Source organism: Uloborus diversus, chromosome 6 (assembly GCF_026930045.1).
Source record: "Uloborus diversus isolate 005 chromosome 6, Udiv.v.3.1, whole genome shotgun sequence".
Lineage (NCBI taxonomy): Eukaryota > Metazoa > Arthropoda > Arachnida > Araneae > Uloboridae > Uloborus > Uloborus diversus.
The window spans coordinates 90,067,246-90,086,997 of NC_072736.1; the positions used below are offsets into that span (position 1 = coordinate 90,067,246).

Genomic DNA, 19,752 nt, shown 5'->3' on the forward strand with positions numbered 1-19,752 from the left:
TGTAAATTGAAAAGTAAAAAAATTTCAATAAATTATCAAGTGTTTGAAGTAGTTTTGTTGAAAAAAATAAGTAAAAAGAAAAGGTTTTAAGCTGCTTGGTGTCAGAATGCGTATATTTATTACAACTTGATTTATCTAATGCCCACTGAGAAGTTGTTTTATTAACTATTTTTTCTCCCGTACTTGATGGTTTGTTCTTTCAGCCATACTCAAAGGATAAAAAGCGTCCTCAGATATTAAGTGTAAAAAACTAACTACCCATCTAAAACAAACGGGAAATCCCGTTGCAACATCCCCCATATGAAAAAGAAGAAAACAATGAAAAAGATATCGTATTAAAAATGATAAAGGTAAAAACAGTTCTCTGAATAAGCGAAAATCACTCATCCCTCCCCCACCCCTAACGATGTAAAATAAACGCTTTCTTCAACTAAAATGACTAAAAACTCTTTAAAAACGAAAAGCAACTCTTTGCAATTGGAAATAATTCGCCAAATAAACAAAATATACAATAAATTACATTAACAGTAGCTTTAAATTGTAAACAAATGATCACACAACTCTATTGTTTACAGTCAAAGTCGCCAAGCCACCACGTTACTGTAATCCAGCCGATAAGTGAGCGAAGCCAACTCCGATCGATTAGCGCTCCGATCTTTTGAACGAAAACTTTTTAAACTTCATATATTGCCTAATTTGTTCTTTCCACCAAAGATAAAGATCGTCCACTGCACTGATCTTTTGTGTACTGAACTACCCTGTTGTAATTTATCTGGACGAAAATAAAATTTGTTTCGGCTTTAAATTCCATCATTTTATCCTTTAATAATGCACTGATTAATTAGATAATCCTTAAAGTATTTATGACATTGGTGCCAAAACTCAGATGGATTTGAGCCGAGAAACAAATGTTGCTAGGTACGGTACTTTCTGATCATTTGGTTAAGAAAACCTAAAGCACCGATCCGGTCACATGGTTCAACTACGACGACAGAACACACGTTTTGCGTGAACCATCCAGTACTTTACTTTAAAATATATCACGGGACCTAAAATCGTTGCTTTTAAGAAATGGAAGGCTTCATTCTCTCTCTACGTTTTATCTATTCGCAATTGACATATCACAGTAGGAAATTTCATTCCAAAAAGCAGAACTGGCTTTCTTATTGTCCTTTGGCAACAGGTTAAATATTTATTTCAGTTCTCGCTCAACAATAGGTTAAAATAAATATTAATCATTTGGGAGGTATAACCATCCAATGTTCAAATTAATTAATTAATTAACAAAAACGTTTCCGATTCGATCCATCGCGCTTCGAAACCATGCTTGCACACAAAAAATTTGATCAAAATTGATCCAGCCGTTTAAAAGCCTTATGGTGACAAACGTCCGCACAGAAGATTTTTATATATTAAAATAAGTAATTATTATTACAGGGGATTTTCGAAACTAGGTGCACCAAGCACTGTTAACCCCAGCTAATTCCACTACCCGAGCAATGCCGGGTACGGGAATGCTAGTGTGTCATAATATCATAAAGTTATCAGCTGCAGTTGTAGATTTATTTTTCTTCAAAAACGGGGGACACATTAAGGTAACGGCACCAGTAACAGACAAGGGTCCAGTAACAGACAGTTATAAGTTTGGATTTAAATAATAAGAATTTTCGGCAGGTGAAACTGATGTTGCTGCGTCTCATGAATAGGGTGCAACCATCTAGTGTTTATCAGAGTGAATTTTATGAGCCAGTTGATATTTACAAGGCAGCGGTGGAAGGTTAGGAACAGCCACCACGAGGTCATCTGGTGTTTCATGTTCATTTAAAATTTAAGTACCTGGACGACCGAGTCTCGCTCGGCATTAAAAGATTTATTTTTTTTCAACTCGTGTTTTTTAAGGTTCAATACTTTTCCAAATATACTTGAAAAGCTTCATGTTAACGAAATACAAAGCACTCGACCTTCTTATAACACTAAAGTACCAGACACAGAAGATTCTGAATGTAATTAATCAACATTTTGCTTTAAACTATCTGTTACATTTGTTTCCACTATACAATTTTCTTGTCAGTAATTAAAATATTTTGACCTTGAAGCCAGTTTTGCTGTGGTGAAATCGGTTTTTAACCGAATACTTTCTTTCATACTATGATGCGTTTCACGATTTTATCCCAATCGAGATTTTCTTTTTGAATAAGTACTTTTAGTGTAGTTGGTCACTTTATGCCAGAAAATGCTACATACAGCATATTATCCATCAAAATCGATGATCCATAAACCATTCCAACAAATGATAACTGTCTTAACAAAACATACACAGTCACAAGACATATGTTTCTTCGAAATAAAATTTAGATGCGTGATTTAAGAAACATGTTAAACTATTTGAAGTGTAAAAAGAATAAAAAATAAAATAAAATAGGACGGTCAAGCAATAGTTTCACTTAAAAAAGAAAAACCCTTACGTCGACTTAAATAATGCTTTTGAATTTGTTTTCAGCCAAGTGTGTTTGAAATTAGCCAAACTGGCCAATGTCAGCCAAGCCTGGCAACCCTAAGCAAGTTTTAAATTTTAAAGCGAGAAGAGACAAATTTTCATTGTTATGGTTGCAAATCGTCTGCCTGATGCGTCAATTCAGAGTTTACTTCAAGGCTAAACTTAATTAGACTTTATATTAAAAAACTGTTTTTTGTAAAAAAATCGCGTTTTTACAGAAAAAACACTGATGTAGATTAACTTAGAATGCAAAACTACAATTAAATCCAAAATTTCATCGAAATCGTTAGAGCCGTTTCCGAGATAAGAAATATATATATACCCACAAGAATTGCTCGTTTAAAGATATAAGATAACGCTTCAGTTCTAAAAATAAAGAACCTCTGCACATTTTGAAGAGAAATGTTGACCATTACTCATCTTTTCCTCAATCCATATCTGTTACTGGGTATCATCGGATTTTTTGGAGCTAGTTACTGAGGTTCGCATTTTTTTTTTTTTTTTTCGAAATTGAGCAAACAAAAATAGAATTAACTAATTCAGAGGAATGAGTTAATTCCCAACTAATTTCCAGAAACAGTCAAACGTTAGATGAGATGTTGTTGCATGAGAAAAAAGCAGTTTAAAAGGTCGAAATAAATAAAAGGCTCAAATAATTGTGTTAACCCGAGAGCGATGTTATAAGCCAGTTTGTTACTGGTGCCGTTACCCTACTAAGAAAATGGAAAACTAATGCTACCTCATTGGTTTCACATCATGTTTCAGCTGTACTTTCTTTACTTAAAAGCAATAATTTTCTGCAGCTGAGGCTTAGGGATGGATTATAAAATAATTCATGAGAGCAGGCCAAGATTTAATGAGTCGTTCTACAGCAAGAGCTAAACTTAGCCATCGTATCAGGATAAGCTTTAGTTGCTATTTAAACTCTAGGTTAGCAAACTCAAAGAACTCCTTCAGCTCATTCCGCTTAACTGCTGATCTAGAAAAATGTGAGTAAATTTTTAAAACAATAGTTTTACATCAATTTCTAAATCATCAGCAGCATGTGGCGAAATGCAGTGTGAACTATATGAGCTAAACACCATGACTTCAGTAAATTTTTGTTTTGCTCTCTAAGTAGGGTATATGCTGACCGCTTTGTTTCAAAATTAGCGTTGGTATTGTCGGTTGAAAGTGTTGAAACTGACAATAAATCCAAGTCTGACTCAATCAATTGAGTTAGTCAAGCTCTTAACTATGGAGTCAGCCTTCTCGGAACTTTCTGCTCTTCGATTTTCTTATTGTTCTTCATTTCACATTTTTTGTTTTACTTCATTTTCCACCCTTAAAATAATGTCTCATTTTGTAAAATATTGTTATTAGCTAGAATACGGGACTTTAGCCGTCCCGTATGGGAGTTCCCCGGGACGTGGGACAATTTTTCAAAATACGGGACTGTCCCTTGAAATCCGGGACGTCTGGCAACCCTGCGTAGACCCCCCCCCCCCCTGTGTCTAATGAGGGGGATTCTTAATCGGTCGGGCGTACGAGTCGTCGAGTGTAGAGGCGCCCTTAGCGTTCGATTTCAAAAATCTTTATTGGTGACTTTAAAACTCGGCAATAGCTACCGAACAAAAAAAGAATAAAGGAAATCGAATCACAAACAGAGGAGGAATCGGTACCGAAAGAAAACAGCTTGCCTATTCTTTACTAATAATAAAACTGCAAGTCTCTCTGCCCGGAGGATGTCTGTAGGATGTCTGGATGTCTGGATCTCTGTGACGCGCATAGCGCCTAGACCGTTCTGTCGATTTTCATTAAATTTGGCACAAAGTTAGTTTGTAGCATGGGGGTGTGCACCTCGAAGCGATTTTTCGGAAATTCGATGGGGTTCTTTTTCTATTCCAATTTTAAGAACAAAAATATCATAAGATGGACGAGTAAATTATGAAATTATCATAACGTGGAACCGTAACATGAGCACAAGCCAATTGGCGAGGAAATTCACTATACATTATTTGTAAATATACAGGCGAACCAAAAGACCTTTTAATTTCTCTATTACGGGCAAAGATGTACGGGTACCACTAGTAATATATAAAGATGCCAATAAAATAATCAATGTTTAAGCAATCATCGTTACAGCGATTTCTTTATAATTTTTTTAAATAAATTATTTTAGGTTCTTTTTAGAGAGGTAAGTAATTTCTATTTATTGAATAGCTGTGTTGAATTCTTTAGCACTGGTTTAGGGGGCGGCAACTTACTGCTTAAATGCTTGATTATTTAGTTTTAATTTAATTTTTGTGAAAATAATTCCTTACTAAACAATATTTTTCTTGTTAAAATAACAAATGGCATTGTTAGTAAATATTTTTACAACATTAAACTGTTTATTAATACTAATAACATATGAATTGAACTTATATTCATTTTTAAGCTGAACATATATTTTTTTATAGTATTATTTTTTTTTTCCTAACCTCGGTTTTTCCGGTATGCCAGAAAGGACCAGGCAAGTGTGATTGAAAATCTGGTGAGCCCCGAATTTAGCGGCATGCCGGAGAATACGGTAATAACGAATGATCGAGAAACGCTGACGTCATAAACAATGAAACTCGTGCCACTGTATGACAATTTGATAAAATTTTTTGGTAATATTTGACATGCAGGGAAATGCTTTATTTTGACAGGGCTGAACTGGATCCGGTAACTTGACTGTTTAACTAGAAACGTAAAAATGGTTAACTACTGGATTATAGGGTCAATCCACAGGAGTTATGGTTGAAATTTCAACTATCAAAATGTTACCATACAGGCAATTGCTTTGTTCAAAAGTAAAAGTAATTTTCACCCGTCGTACCTTTACGGGCGATTTTCTAGTTTATAATATTCATACATAGCAGCTCAGTGCCATATATACAACCAGTTTTAGTGAAAAAAGCTATAAGGGGTACAGGGAAATTAAATTTTCTCACCGCTTGTACTTTGATAACAAAGATATATTTTATCTAGTTTTTCATGTATGATTCGGAACATGAATTTTTTCAAAAATAATCATTTAAAAAAATGAAAGCAAAGTATTGAAAGTTTCTGAATGTAATATTTTGCACCAGAAATGTTAAAATTTTCAATTTTCTCCAAGTGAAAGTAAACCACCACGAATAATTTAAAAAAAAAAAAAAAAAAAAAAACGCTTTTCCTCCGAAATTTCAGTTTTTTTCCCTACCGTTCCCCTTTCCAGTCACAATATAAGATTAACTTAAGATTACATGCAACGCAGCATACTTTTAAGACAGAGGAAATACTGTTTAACCCAGAGCTTTCAGTAGATGAAGTGTTCTTAGAAACTACACTGTTTCACTATCACATGTAGCGATAAACCAGTAATAGGTAGCGGTAAAGTAATATGATTAATCAAATCTCGTTGCACAAAGTTTTATTTCATGATTCAGTAAATGAAAAGAAACAAAAACTTAAAATTTTTTGTTTAAGTTGAAGATGAATGTTGATTATGTGTAACTGTGGCGAGAGGAGGAAAAATTGCTTAAAACGTGCCTTTGAACAGGTGGGTCCGAAAACAGGTGTGTCCGAACCTAGTCAATATTCATCAAACCAATTCCAGTTAATGGAAGCCTCACGCATTATGTATATAAATAGCTGTGCGACTTAGTGTGACGCAAGAAATCTTGAACAAGATATTGACTAACCTGCTGATCTGCACGAAATTTTCCAGTATATATAGGGAACTTTTGGTGTGTAAAATCAATCAGTTGGGATTATCCCAAAAGAAGCATCATGGGTTGGTCTGCAAGACTTGCGTTACCTTTGCTGGCTCTGTTTTTCTGCTCTCAGGGCATTCCTGCTCTGGGGCAAAGCATCAGTCCATGGTCAAACCCGTCAATAGCAGAAAGTTTCATTGGAGCGTTTCTTGGAACTGTATCAACTAAGGGAGCCTTCTTAGCCAGTGAGTTGGAAGATATGGCTTCAATTGCTGAGACTGTCATGTCTGCAATGGACAAGATGGCAAGATCCAACAAGAGCTCAAAATCCAAGCTTCAAGCATTGAACATGGCTTTTGCTTCTTCCGTCGCAGAGATCGCTGTGGCTGAAGCAGGAGGTCTAGGAATCGACGCAAAGACCAATGCCATTGCCGAATCTCTTGCTCAAGCATTTTTGCAAACCATTGGGGTTGTTGACAATCAATTTATAAATGAAATTAGACAGCTGATTATCATGTTCGCTCAAGCAAATGCCAATGAAATCGGAGGAGCTTCCACATCAGCATCAGCCGGAGGATACGGACCTGGACCTCAAGGCTCATATGGACCAGGACCTCAAGGCCCACAAGGTCCAAGTTATGGACCAGGACCATCATCTGTTTCAATCTCACTGGTTGCACCAAGCGGACCAGGACCACAAGGACCAGGACCTCAAGCGCCACAAGGACCAGGACCACAAGTACCACAAGGACCAGGACCACAAGGGCTACAAGGACCAGGCCCACAAGGACCACAAGGACCAAGTTACGGACCAGGACCATCATCTGTGTCAATCTCCCTGGTTGGACCAAGTGGGCCAGGACCACAAGGACCAGAACAACAAGGACCAGGACCTCAAGGACCACAAGGACCAGGACCCCAAGGACCACAAGGACCAGGCCCACAAGGTCCACAAGGGCCAAGTTATGGACCAGGATCATCATCTGTTTTAATCTCACTGGTTGGACCAAGCGGACCAGGACCACAAGGACCTGGACCACAAGAACCAGGACCACAAGGACCAGGACCTCAAGCGCCACAAGGACCAGGACCACAAGGGCTACAAGGACCAGGCCCACAACGGCCACAAGGACCAAGTTATGGGCCAGGACCATCATCTGTGTCAATCTCACTGATTGGACCAAGCGGACCAGGACCACAAGCACCACAAGGACCAGGACCTCAAGCTCCACAAAGACCAGGACCACAAGGGCCACAAGGACCAGGTCCACAAGGGCCACAAGGACCAAGTTATGGACCAGGACCATCATCTGCGTCAATCTCCCTGGTTGGCACAAGTGGGCCAGGACCACAAGGACCACAAAGACCAGGACAACAAGGACCAGGACCTCAAGGACCACAAGGACCAGGACCCCGAGGACCACAAGGATCAGGCCCACAAGGGCCACAAGGACCAAGTTATGGGCCAGGACCATCATCTGTGTCAATCTCAATGGTTGGTTCTAGTGGACCAGGACCACAAGGACCAGGACCCCAAAGGCCACAAGGACCAGGACCTCAAGAACCAGAAGGACTAGGATACCAAGGACCACAAGGACCAGGCCCACAAGGGCCACAAGGAACAAGTTATGGGCCAGGACCATCATCTGTGTCATTTTCACTGGTTGGCCCTAGTGGACCAGGACCACAAGGACCAGGACAACAAGGCCCAGGACCTCAAGGGCAACAAGGACCAGGACCTCAAGGACCACAAGGACCAGGCCCAAAAGGGCCACAAGGACCAAGTTATGGACCAGGACCATCATCTGTGTCAATCTCACTGGTTGGCCCTAGTGGACCAGGACCACAAGAACCAGGACCCCAAAGGCCACAAGGACCAGGACCTCAGGGACCACAAGGACCAGGATTCCAAGGACCACAAGGACCAGGCCCACAAGGGCCACAAGGACCAAGTTATGGGCCAGGACCATCATCTGTGTCAATCTCAATGGTTGGTCCTAGTGGACCAGGACCACAAGGACCAGGACAACAAGGCCCAGGACCTCAAGGGCAACAAGGACCAGGACCTCAAGGACCACAAGGACCAGGCCCACAAGGGCCACAAGGACCAAGTTATGGACCAGGACCATCATCTGTATCAATCTCACTGGTTGGCCCTAGTGGACCAGGACCACAAGAACCAGGACTCCAAAGGCCACAAGGACCAGGACCTCAGGGACCACAAGGACCAGGATTCCAAGGACCACAAGGACCAGGCCCACAAGGGCCACAAGGACCAAGTTATGGGCCAGGACCATCATCTGTGTCAATCTCAGTGGTTGGTCCTAGTGGACCAGGACCACAAGGACCAGGACCCCAAAGGCCACAAGGACCAGGACCTCAAGGACCACAAGGACCAGGATCCCAAGGACCACAAGGACCACAAGGACCAAGTTATGGGCCAGGACCATCATCTGTGTCATTCTCACTGGTTGGCCCTAGTGGACCAGGACCACAAGGACCAGGACAACAAGGACCAGGAACTCAAGGACAACAAGGACCAGGACCTCAAGGACCACAAGGACCAGGCCCACAAGGGCCACAAGGACCAAGTTATGGACCAGGACCATCATCTGTGTCAATCTCACTGGTTGGCCCTAGTGGACCAGGACCACAAGAACCAGGACCCCAAAGGCCACAAGGACCAGGACCTCAAGTACCACAAGGACCAGGATTCCAAGGACCACAAGGACCAGGCCCACAAGGGCCACAAGGACCAAGTTATGGACCAGGACCATCATCTGTGTCAATCTCAATGATTGGTCCTAGTGGACCAGGACCACAAGGACCAGGACCCCAAAGGCCACAAGGACCAGGACCTCAAGGACCACAAGGACCAGGATCCCAAGGACCAGAAGGACCAGGCCCACAAGGGCCACAAGGACCAAGTTATGGGCCAGGACCATCATCTGTGTCATTCTCACTGGTTGGCCCTAGTGGACCAGGACCACAAGGACCAGGACAACGACCAGGACCTCAAGGACAACGAGGACCAGGACCTCAAGGACCACAAGGACCAGGCCCACAAGGGCCACAAGGACCAAGTTATGGCCCAGGACCATCATCTGTGTCAATCTCACTGGTTGGCCCTAGTGGACCAGGACCACAAGGACCAGGACCCCAAAGGCCACAAGGACCAGGACCTCAAAGACTACAAGGACCAGGACCCCAAGGACCACAAGGACCAGGCCCACAAGGTCCACAAGGACTAAGTTATGGACCAGGACCATCATCTGTATCAATTTCACTGGTTGGACCAAGTGTACCAGGAACTCAAGGACCACAAGGACCACGACCACAAGAACCACAAGGACCGGGACCACAAGTACCAGTTGCTCAAGGACCCCAAGGATCCCAAGGACCAAGTTATGGACCAGGAGCATCATCTGTGTCAATCTCATTGAGTGGACCAGGTGGTTATGGACCAGGTCCAGGACAACAAAGACCAGGTGGTTATGGACCAGGTTCAGCAGCAGCTGCAGGTTCTGGACCAGGACAACAAGGCCCACGACAACAAGGACCAGGAGGTTATGCACCAGGTTCAGCAGCAGCAGCAGCAGTAGCACCAGGTTCAGGACCGGGACAACAAGGCCCAGGACAACAAGGGCCAGGTGGTTATGGACCAGAATCAGCAGCAGCAGCAGCAGCAGGTTCCGGACCGGGACAACAAGGCCCAGCACAGCAAGGACCAGGTGGTTATGGACCAGGCTCAGCTGCCGCAGCAGCAGGAGGCTACGGACCAGGTCCACAAGGCCTAGGACAACAAGGACCGGGTGGTTATGGACCCGGCGCCGCTGCCGCTGCTGCTGCAGCAGCATCTGGTTACGGACCAGGTCAACAAGGCCCAGGACAACAAGGACCAGGAGGTTATGGTCCAGGTTCAGCAGCAGTAGCAGCTGCAGCTGCAGGTTCAAGACCAGGACAACAAGGACCAGGAGGTTATGGACCAGGCTCAGCATCAGCAGCAGCAGCAGGTTCTGGACCAGGACAACAAGGCCCATCACAACAAGGATCAGGAGGTTATGGACCAGGCTCAGCAGCAGCAGCAGGTTCTGTACCAGGTGAACAAGGCTCAGGACCACAAGGACCAGGAGGTTATGGTCCAGGTTCAGCGCTCGCAGCTGCCGCAGCAGCAGGAGGCTACGGACCAGGTCCACAAGACCTAACACAACAAGGAGCAGGAGGTTACGGAATAGGCGCAGCAGCAGCAGGTTATGGACCGGGACAACAAGGCCCATCACAACAAGGACCAGGAGGTTATGGACCAGGCTCACCAGCCGCAGCTGCCGCAGCAGCAGGAGGCTACGGACCAGGTCCACAAGGCCCAGCACAACAAGGACCAGGAGGTTTTGGTCCAGGTTCAGCAGCTGCAGCTGCAGGTTCAGGACCAGGACAACAAGGACCAGGTGTTTATGGACCAGGCTCAGCAGCAGCAGCTGCCGCTGCAGAAGGACGCTACGGACCAGGTCCACAAGGCCCAATACAACAAGGACCACGAGGTTATGGACCAGGCTCAGCAGCAGCAGCAGCAGGTTCTGGGCCAGGTCAACAAGGCCCAGGACCACAAGGACCAGGAGGTTATGGTTCAGATTCAGCAGCAGCAGCTGCAGCTGCAGGTTTAGGTCCAAGACAACAAGGACCAGGAGGTTATGGACCAGGCTCAACAGCCGCAGCTGCCGCAGCAGTAGGAGGCTACGGACCAGGTCCACAAGGCCCAGGACAGCAAGGACCTGGAGGTTACGGACCAGGATCAGCAACAGCTGCCGCAGCAGGTTCAGGACAAGGACAACAAGGCCCAGGAGGCTATGGACCTGGCTCAGCAGCAGCAGCAGCAGGTTCTGGACCAGGACAACAAGGATCATTACAACAAGGAACAGGTGGTTATGGGCCAGGCTCAGCAGCAGCAGTAGCTGCGGCAGCAGGCTCTGGACCCGGACAACAAGGCCCAGGAGGTTATGGACCTGGCTCAGCAGCAGCAGTAGCAGGATATGGACCAGGACAACAAGGACCAGGAGGTTATGGACCAGGGGCAGCAGCAGCAGCAGCAGGTTCTGGACCAGGACAACAAGGCCCAGGACAAGGACCAGGTGGTTATGGACCAGGCTCAGCAGCAGCAGCAGCTGCAGCTGTAGGTTCAGGACCAGGACAACAAGGCCCTGGACAACAAGGACCAGGAGTTTACGGACCAGGCTCAGCGGCAGCAGCAGCTGCAGCTGCAGGTTCTGGACCAGGACAACAAGGCCCAGGACGACAAGGCCCAGCAGGTTATGGACCAGGCGCAGCAGCAGCAGCAGCAGCAGGTTCTGGACCAGGACAACAAGGACCAGTAGGTTACGGACCAGGATCAGCAGCAGCAGCAGCTGCAGCTGCAGGTTCTGGACCAGGACAACAAGGTCCAGGACCACAAGGACCAGGAGGTTATGGACCAGGTGCAGCAGCAGTAGCAGCAGCAGCAGCAGGTTCAGGACCAGGACAACAAGTCCCTGGACAACAAGGACCAGGAGTTTACGGACCAGGCTCAGCGGCAGCAGCAGCTGCAGCTGCAGGTTCTGGACCAGGACAACAAGGCCCAGGACGACAAGGCCCAGGAGGTTATGGAGCAGGTGCAGCAGCAGCAGGTTCTGGACCAGGACAACAAGTACCAGTAGGTTACGGACCAGGATCAGCAGCATCAGCAGCTGCAGCTGCAGGTTCTGGACCAGGACAACAGGGTCCAGGACCACAAGGACCAGGAGTTTATGGACCAGGTGCAGCAGCAGCAGCAGCAGCAGGTTCAGGACCAGGACAACAAGGCCCTGGACAACAAGGACCAGGATTTTACGCACCAGTTTCAGCGGCAGCAGCAGCAGCAGCTGCAGGTTCTGGACCAGGACAACAAGGCCCAGGACGACAAGGCCCAGGAGGTTATGGACCAGGTGCAGCAGCAGCAGCAGCAGCAGGTTCTGGACCAGGACAACAAGGACCAGGAGTTTACGGACCAGGCTCAGCGGCAGCAGCAGCTGCAGCTGCAGGTTCTGGACCAGGACAACAAGGCCCAGGACGACAAGGCCCAGGAGGTTATGGACCAGGTGCAGCAGCAGCAGCAGCAGCAGGTTCTGGACCAGGACAACAAGTACCAGTGGGTTACGGACCAGGATCAGCAGCAGCAGCAGCTGCAACTGCAGGTTCTGGACCAGGACAACAGGGTCCAGGACCACAAGGACCAGGAGGTTATGGACCAGGTGCAGCAGCAGCAGCAGCAGCAGCAGGTTCAGGACCAGGACAACAAGGCCCTGGACAACAAGGGCCAGGATTTTACGGACCGGGCTCAGCGGCAGCAGCAGCTGCAGCTGCAGGTTCTGGACCAGGACAACAAGGCCCAGGACGACAAGGCCCAGGAGGTTATGGACCAGGTGCAGCAGCATCAGCAGCAGCAGGTTCTGGACCAGGACAACAAGGACCAGGAGTTTACGGACCAATCTCAGCGGCAGCAGCAGCTGCAGCTGCAGGTTCTGGACCAGGACAACAAGGCCCAGGACGACAAGGCCCAGGAGGTTATGGACCAGGTGCAGCAGCAGCAGCAGCGGAAGGTTCTGGACCTGGACAAGGACCAGTAGGTTACGGACCAGGATCAGCAGCAGCAGCAGCTGCAGCTGCAGGTTATGGACCAGGACAACAAGGCCCAGGACAACAAGGACCAGGAGGTTATGGACCAGGTGCAGGAGCAGCAGCAGCAGCTGCAGGTTATGGACCAGGACAACAAGGCCCAGGACGACAAGGACCAGGAGGTTATGGACCAGGTGCAGCAGCAGCAGCAGCAGGTTTAGGACCTGGACCACAAGGCCCAGGACAACAAGGACCAGGTGGTTATGGACCAAGCTCAGCAGCCGCAGCTGCAGCAGCAGCAGCTGCAGGTTCTGGACCAGTACAACAAGGACCAGGTGGTTATGGACCAGGCTCCGCAGCCGCAGCCGCTGCAGCAGCAGGAGGTTACGGACCAGGTCCACAAGTCCCTGGACAACAAGGACCCAGAGGTTACGGACCAGTTGCATCTGCTTCAGCAGCCGCTGCTTCTTCCGTTTCTCGACTAAATTCTCCAGCCTCTACTTCCAGAGTAGCTTCGGCTGTTTCTTCCCTTGCTTCCGCTGGTGCCCCAAGTGTTGGTTCTCTCTCTAGCGTTATTTCAAGCCTCTCCTCATCGGTTAGTGCTTCTAACCCTGGTTTGTCAGGATGTGAATTATTAACGCAGGTACTTCTCGAAGTTGTTTCTGCTCTTGTTGCACTGCTTGGTTCCGCTCGCGTCGGACCAGTTGATGTTTCTTCTTCCCAACAATATGCGGGATTAGTTAGCAGTGCTATTGCTCAAGCACTTTAAACATTTTAATATACATTCGCATTGTAATGCTCTGAACACTTTGTTTTTTAAATGTTAATAAATACAAAAAGTTTCAATTAAACTGTTATGAACGTTTATTTTTGTTTTTGATTGCAACGTTTAACGCTATATCATTCATAATTGTCATTTGCATTATTTTTTTTCCTTTGAAATTTAACGCACACACAATTTTTGCACCACAAGTAACTCTCATATATTTGTTATCTTTCAAGTATACCAGATTTGTCGAACTATTGAACACGTTATTGCATGCTTTGAGCTATGAAATTACTTGCGTTGTAAAGTACTTGTAGATTTATGAATCAAATTAGTCAAAAGTATAGCCAACCAGTGTTGATTATGTTAAATTTTATATAGTTCTTTTTGGAACAAATATATTCATTTTTTTATGGTGGTAGAATACCTGTTTTTTTTTTCTTTTTTTGAGCAATCACGATTGCTTATTGTTCTCATTTGACTGTTTGGATGTCCTATCTTTTTATTTTCCCACCGCCACCCTCCGCACCCTGTCACCGTCGACCGGCTCCTCACGATGCTGCTCCTGTAGCGAAAGCAGTCTCCAGTTTGCATCCATGTCCTACACACACGCGCATACATACACAACTACACACACACGCACGCACACACACATACACACAACTACCCACACATTCATGCCTGCACACTGACACAAACACATATGCCTACACACATACACATACCCCCCCCCACACACACACACACATACACACATTCATATGCACAACTACCCACACACTTATGCCAGCACGTAGACAAACACACATGCCTACACACACATACACATACCCCTACACACAAACACACATACCCCACACACAAACACACACGCCTACATGCACACACTTGTGATTGCGAAAAACATAATTTGAATTCAAGATGTCAAAATTCAATTTTTTTTTTTTTTTTTTTTTTGAGGATACAGATCTGATTTGAGACTACAGATAAATGACTGAACTTGAGAAAGGAAAGAACAACAGCATCACATTTTTACGTGTAGTGAATTTTTTGATTTCGGAACACTTTCTGCAGTTTTGACCAAAGGTAAATGAGAGCTTTGCTAATCTTCAAATTTTGACTTGCAGGAAAATAAAGATTCAATTTCATCTAGTTTACAAATATATAAAATTTAGTGTCATCACATACTTTAATATGCAGGGGATCTATATTCTTACACTCTACCAGACGAAGGAATCATAGTTTTACACTTGATGCTGTAAATAGTTTAAGCGCCACGCCAGGGCTCTGAAAAATTATTTTCGAAAAAAACTGTTTCACCTCACCTATAACAACAGTGGCTCCCAAAAGTATTCGTACACTAACGATTTACAATGAAATACTCCCCTATTCATTGGTTAAAATTAATATTTTGGAATATTAATTTTATTATAAGATCTAAATTATTTAATTATAAGATCTATGATCTATTTTTGACAAAAGTGCATGAAACTTTTTATTAATATAATAAAACTTGGTTTTTAAGAAATCAGTAGTCAAAAAGTGCCAGAAACTTTATTTTACAAAAGTCTTCATACACTTTGAAAAAATATCTTATATTAGTAAATAACCTAACTTTTTCTTCGTTATGATTTAGTAGACTATCATGCAGTATTAACAACAGCTTTTAAACGTTTGGAAATAGATTTCATTGTTTTTCCTTTCTATTTTTGTGTAATTTTAGAGTAAGTGTTTAACCGCGCTTCGAGTCTTACTGTTTCTAGTTCGCTTTTCGTTTCAATGCTGTATTTTCGTAATCTAGCATACAGATTTCTCTAAATATGGTACACTAAGTTTAAATCTAGCGATTGAGAAATTTTTTTATAAGCTTTAGGACAATTTTTGAGGCACCAGACGCAAACGTTGAAAACCATTTTCTTCTTATCGCTATCTTGATTTAAAAAAAAAAAAAAAAAAAAAAAAAAAAAAAAAAAAAACACGTTATCTTGATAAAGAAACAAAGTTGTTTCCTATAATCAAATTTTGGGCTAATAGTTTAAAATTGTTTTTTGAAATATTTAAATGAATAGTATGATTCATCATTTCATCAAAAAATTATGAATTCCCAAGTCCTAATGCTGATATGCACCCTCACACAAGAACACCTTCACCGTCCTGGTTAACTGATCTAAATAAGTGCTTAAGATTAAATTCCTCATTTTTTTTCTTCTATTTACAATTATACAAAAATTTAACCAAAAATTTTTAATTTGTTTTCATCTGCAAGTAAGACATTATTCCAAAATATTTTGAGTTTATTTAACATTTATTTTTCGACGAAAAGCGTAAGCTATCTGTTTTTTCGCACGAACAAGAAAATTTCTCCCGGAAGATGTTCCATTTAATCCAACTAATCAGAGAACTTGGCTAACAATTTTAGGTGAAAATTAAACATAAAATTTTTCATTCAATTCTTCAGAAACTTTTAAAACACTCAAATGTGTATTTTCATAATTATTTTAATTGTAAATCTCCAATTACGCATTGTTAACTTTGCAGATTGACCTTTTCTTACCTCATTTTCTATCCGATTCTTTTCTTTCAAGAATTTTATCAAGCACTTTATTCTAGAATGGTAAAAATTAACTAATTTACAGACATTTCATACCAATTTATCGCTACTGTGGGGAAAAAATCAAACTTCTGATGGTATTTGCGGTTTTTTTACAAATACCAGTCATTTAAAAATAATAAACTGAATATTAGGGAATAAATAAACAAAAATTAAAATCCAAATGATTTTAGAGGGTTAACACAATGCAAAAATAATAGAAAAACGACATGTGATAATTTTATTCCATGAGTTGTGTATTCGAAAATATTTCAGTGTACGATGACTTTTGTGGCGTATTATTTCTGTCTCTTCGTTTTTTGACAAATTTTAAAAATAAAACCATTTTCAAAAAAAAAACTGTACTGGGCTTATTTAGAATTTCATAGGAATGGTGTGAAAATAAATTGGATTTCATATTCGAATTCAGTTTTGCATTTTTTTCTTTTTTCTTTTTTTTTTTTACTACAAAATTTCAAGGGGTACGAACACATTTGGGAGCCAATGTACATTTTCTATTTCATTCACTAACATTAACTTACTGTTTTTAATGTTTCATACATGGGAAATTCCAAGTCAATGTTACCTTTCTAATCATTTTCTTCCCTGGTTTGAATAAGTGACGCACAATTTTTCCTGATATGAGAAAAAACCATATTTTAAATATGTACACAAATCTGTACATATTATAAAATGAAATCTCCAAAAACCGTTTGTTTGTGTGAGCGCGCAAAACTCTAGAAATACCCGGCCGATTTCGATAAAATTTTCACTGTTTTTTTCCTTTAGCAACGGAAAGATTTGCAGACCAGTTCGGAAAATTTTTGATAAATAGATATCTTTTATTCCAGTTCAGGCCCATTTTCACATAAATTCTCGGAAATGGGGATGATAAATTACTTACACATTAGTCCAGTCAATTAGTGCTCGAAAGAGGGATGTAGCTTGCAAGGAATATGCGATAATTCATGACTTCAGGATATTGTTAGGGTTAGTTAGTAAGTAAACGTACTAAAAGTCCCCGACCCTGGATGGTGAGCTAACCTTAGGAGGGAGGGGGAAAGCAAATTGTTTTTTTTTTTTCTTTTTAAATATATGTCGGAAACAGTGGAAAAAATGCGTTCAAAATAAAAATTCAGGCTAAATAAAATTCCTATACAACTGTTTCTACACATATTTGTCAAATCTCCGGTAACTTTCAGTGTATATGTTATAAAAAATCGATGATGTTCGGAGAAATTCTCTCTTTTTGTCAAACATTTGCTCCTAGTGCCACCCAGGATCAGTTTTCATAAAAATTGTCAACTACAAAGCTGTAGTGCTTTAAATTTCCTCCGATTTGATATGCTACTTTGTTACGTTTTATTCTGCCAATCAAAAGTTACAGAATTTCAAACACGCACTTTCATGGCAAAAAATGAAACACTTGCCATTTACAAACATGAAACTGATTTGAAGGGATTGCGCACTTCCTCTTTCCTCAATGAATTCGGCAATCTTGATTGACAATGAAGAAGTACTTGTGGATTACTACTGATGATGTCATGCTTCCAGGGGGAGGGGCATCAGGGGGTCGGAGAAATTGTCACTGTGTGACAAGATGGAAGAGTAAAACGATGTGTGACATCAAGCATTTTTTAATAAGAATGGGTTTATGAAAAGTAGCACATGAAAAGTACTTTGTGACTTAGGTGGAGGGGGTCAAAAATGTTGAAAAAAAAAAGTGTAACATCATTTATAGACAGCCCCTTACCAAGAAATCGGGCGAAAATTTGCAGAATTTCATTTTTGCAGTATGAATTAGCTCCATACCCTTGGCATTATTTAACGAAAGAAGACCGAAAAAGTGCAGAAAGTCAGCACTTCCTCAGTAACAAATTTGTTAGAAGTAATTTATAGGTAAACATTCCGAAAGCCCCCGACCCTGAGGGAGAGGGAGTTAAAGGTGAGAAGGGGGGAGCCAACTTTTGTGGTTTTTGATTATCTCTCGGAAACGGCAGAAAAAAATGAGTTCCGAATAAAAGTGAAAAATAACTAAACTTATAGTGAAATTGGTTTCATACATATGTCACATTTCTAATGGTTTTTTAGGTATACGTTCTTGAAAACCAATAAGTTTGAAGAAAAAAAAATCCTCGTTTTTTTCGTCTGAGAGTGTCTGGGCCAAACAGGCACTCAAGGCACCTGTAATGTGCTGCAATCATGTGACATGGACCCTCATGGATTTCTGTGCCTCGAAAACTCACCAGCTGAACACTTGAACTGCGGATTCAAACCTGATATCAAAGAAATACGAAGCCAATGCTCAATCACTGCGTCACCTAGCTGACAAGCAGTATAAATAAATTACTTTTAAATAAAAATAACCGCCTTCAAAAAAACTCCTAGGAACTAAAAAGCAAAAAATAACCGATTACACGTACATACTTTTTCCTACCCAAACCTATAAATGAAATTTATTTTACAATTCCAGTACAAAAATCAACTAAACTATAAAATTAACCCCAATTATAAAAGAAACACTGATTTTAATTACTACACGATGAATTATTTTAAATACCTAGCTAACTATATACGATCTCTTAATTTTTAATAATCTTTTGAAGTCAGGGCCTCCTCTAATTACTTCCTAACGTAACTGGCAACTTACTGAATCCTGAATTAAACACTAATTTGTCTAAACACGAAAAAACTCTTTAAAACTAAATCTACTTAGTTACGTTAGGTAGTAGTTTATAGGAGGCTACCGACTTCAAAAGGTTATTAAAAATTAAGCGATCGTATATAAGTTAGGTATTTAAAATAATTCATCGTGTAGTACATAAAATCAGTGTTTATTTTATAATTATGTGTTTAGTTTAGTTGATTTTTGTACTGGAATTGTAAAATAAATTTTATTTCTAAGTTTGGGTAGGAAATATTATGTAAGTGTAATCGGTTATTTTTTGCTTTTTAGTTCCTAGGTGTTTTTGAAGCGGTTCTGTTTATTTAAAAGTAATTTATTTCTTGCTTTTTAGTGGTGTAAATATAAAATAAGTTCGTAGGATAGAGTATGTGGTACATGACGTTGAGGCCTTTCTTACGCGCATCTCGAGTAAGGAAGCGTCGAGCACATGAGTCTGAAAATAACTAAGATGAGCACGATAGAGAAAGAAATAGACCGCTGCGTTTCGGAGACTTCCGACGACTGTGAAGAAAGGCTTTTTGAAATGCGCAACTAATGTACAAAAAAATTTGTCTTCATTATTAGTTCGACTTTATCAAAGTTTGCTTTCCGAAAGCAAATGCGCGAGTCACTAAAAAAACAACAGAAATCGCTTTAAGTGTAAAATTGTAAAATGTAAACTGAAAAATTGTAACATTGTAAACTATAAATTATATTTCACAACATTACGTATCACACAACCCTCGAGAAAGCTGTCATAGATTTAGGAAAAAAGAACTTAGCGAAAGGACGAGTATACGTAACTCTCAGCAGAGCCAAGATTTGAAGAAATAGCTCGATCTGATTCAGAACAATTTAAAATTTAACTAAACCTTACAATGAACGAGCATTAACAGAAATGCAACAATT

At 42.0% G+C, this 19,752-nt stretch overlaps 1 protein-coding gene across 8 annotated transcripts; it reads left to right on the forward strand.

Annotated features, from left to right (window-relative positions):
* The first annotated feature begins 6,249 nt into the window (after positions 1–6,249).
* On the forward strand, positions 6,250–13,673 carry LOC129224649 (collagen alpha-1(II) chain-like). 8 transcript variants are annotated; one of them, XM_054859135.1, is made up of 2 exons: positions 6,250–13,079; positions 13,158–13,673. In XM_054859135.1, the coding sequence occupies exons 1-2, from the start codon at positions 6,275–6,277 to the stop codon at positions 13,589–13,591; spliced, it is 7,239 nt and encodes a 2,412-aa protein (XP_054715110.1). In that variant the 5' UTR covers positions 6,250–6,274; the 3' UTR covers positions 13,592–13,673. The 8 variants fall into 8 exon arrangements, with proteins under 8 accessions (XP_054715110.1, XP_054715114.1, XP_054715115.1 ...); XM_054859139.1 differs by having other exon boundaries at positions 6,250–12,329; positions 13,131–13,673; XM_054859140.1 differs by having other exon boundaries at positions 6,250–11,927; positions 13,131–13,673.
* The last annotated feature ends 6,079 nt before the right edge of the window (positions 13,674–19,752 follow it).

Coding starts and splice junctions, on each gene's coding strand:
- LOC129224649 (XM_054859133.1), top strand. CDS start 6,275: ATGGGTTGGTCTGCAAGACTTGCGTTACCTTTGCTGGCTCTGTTTTTC.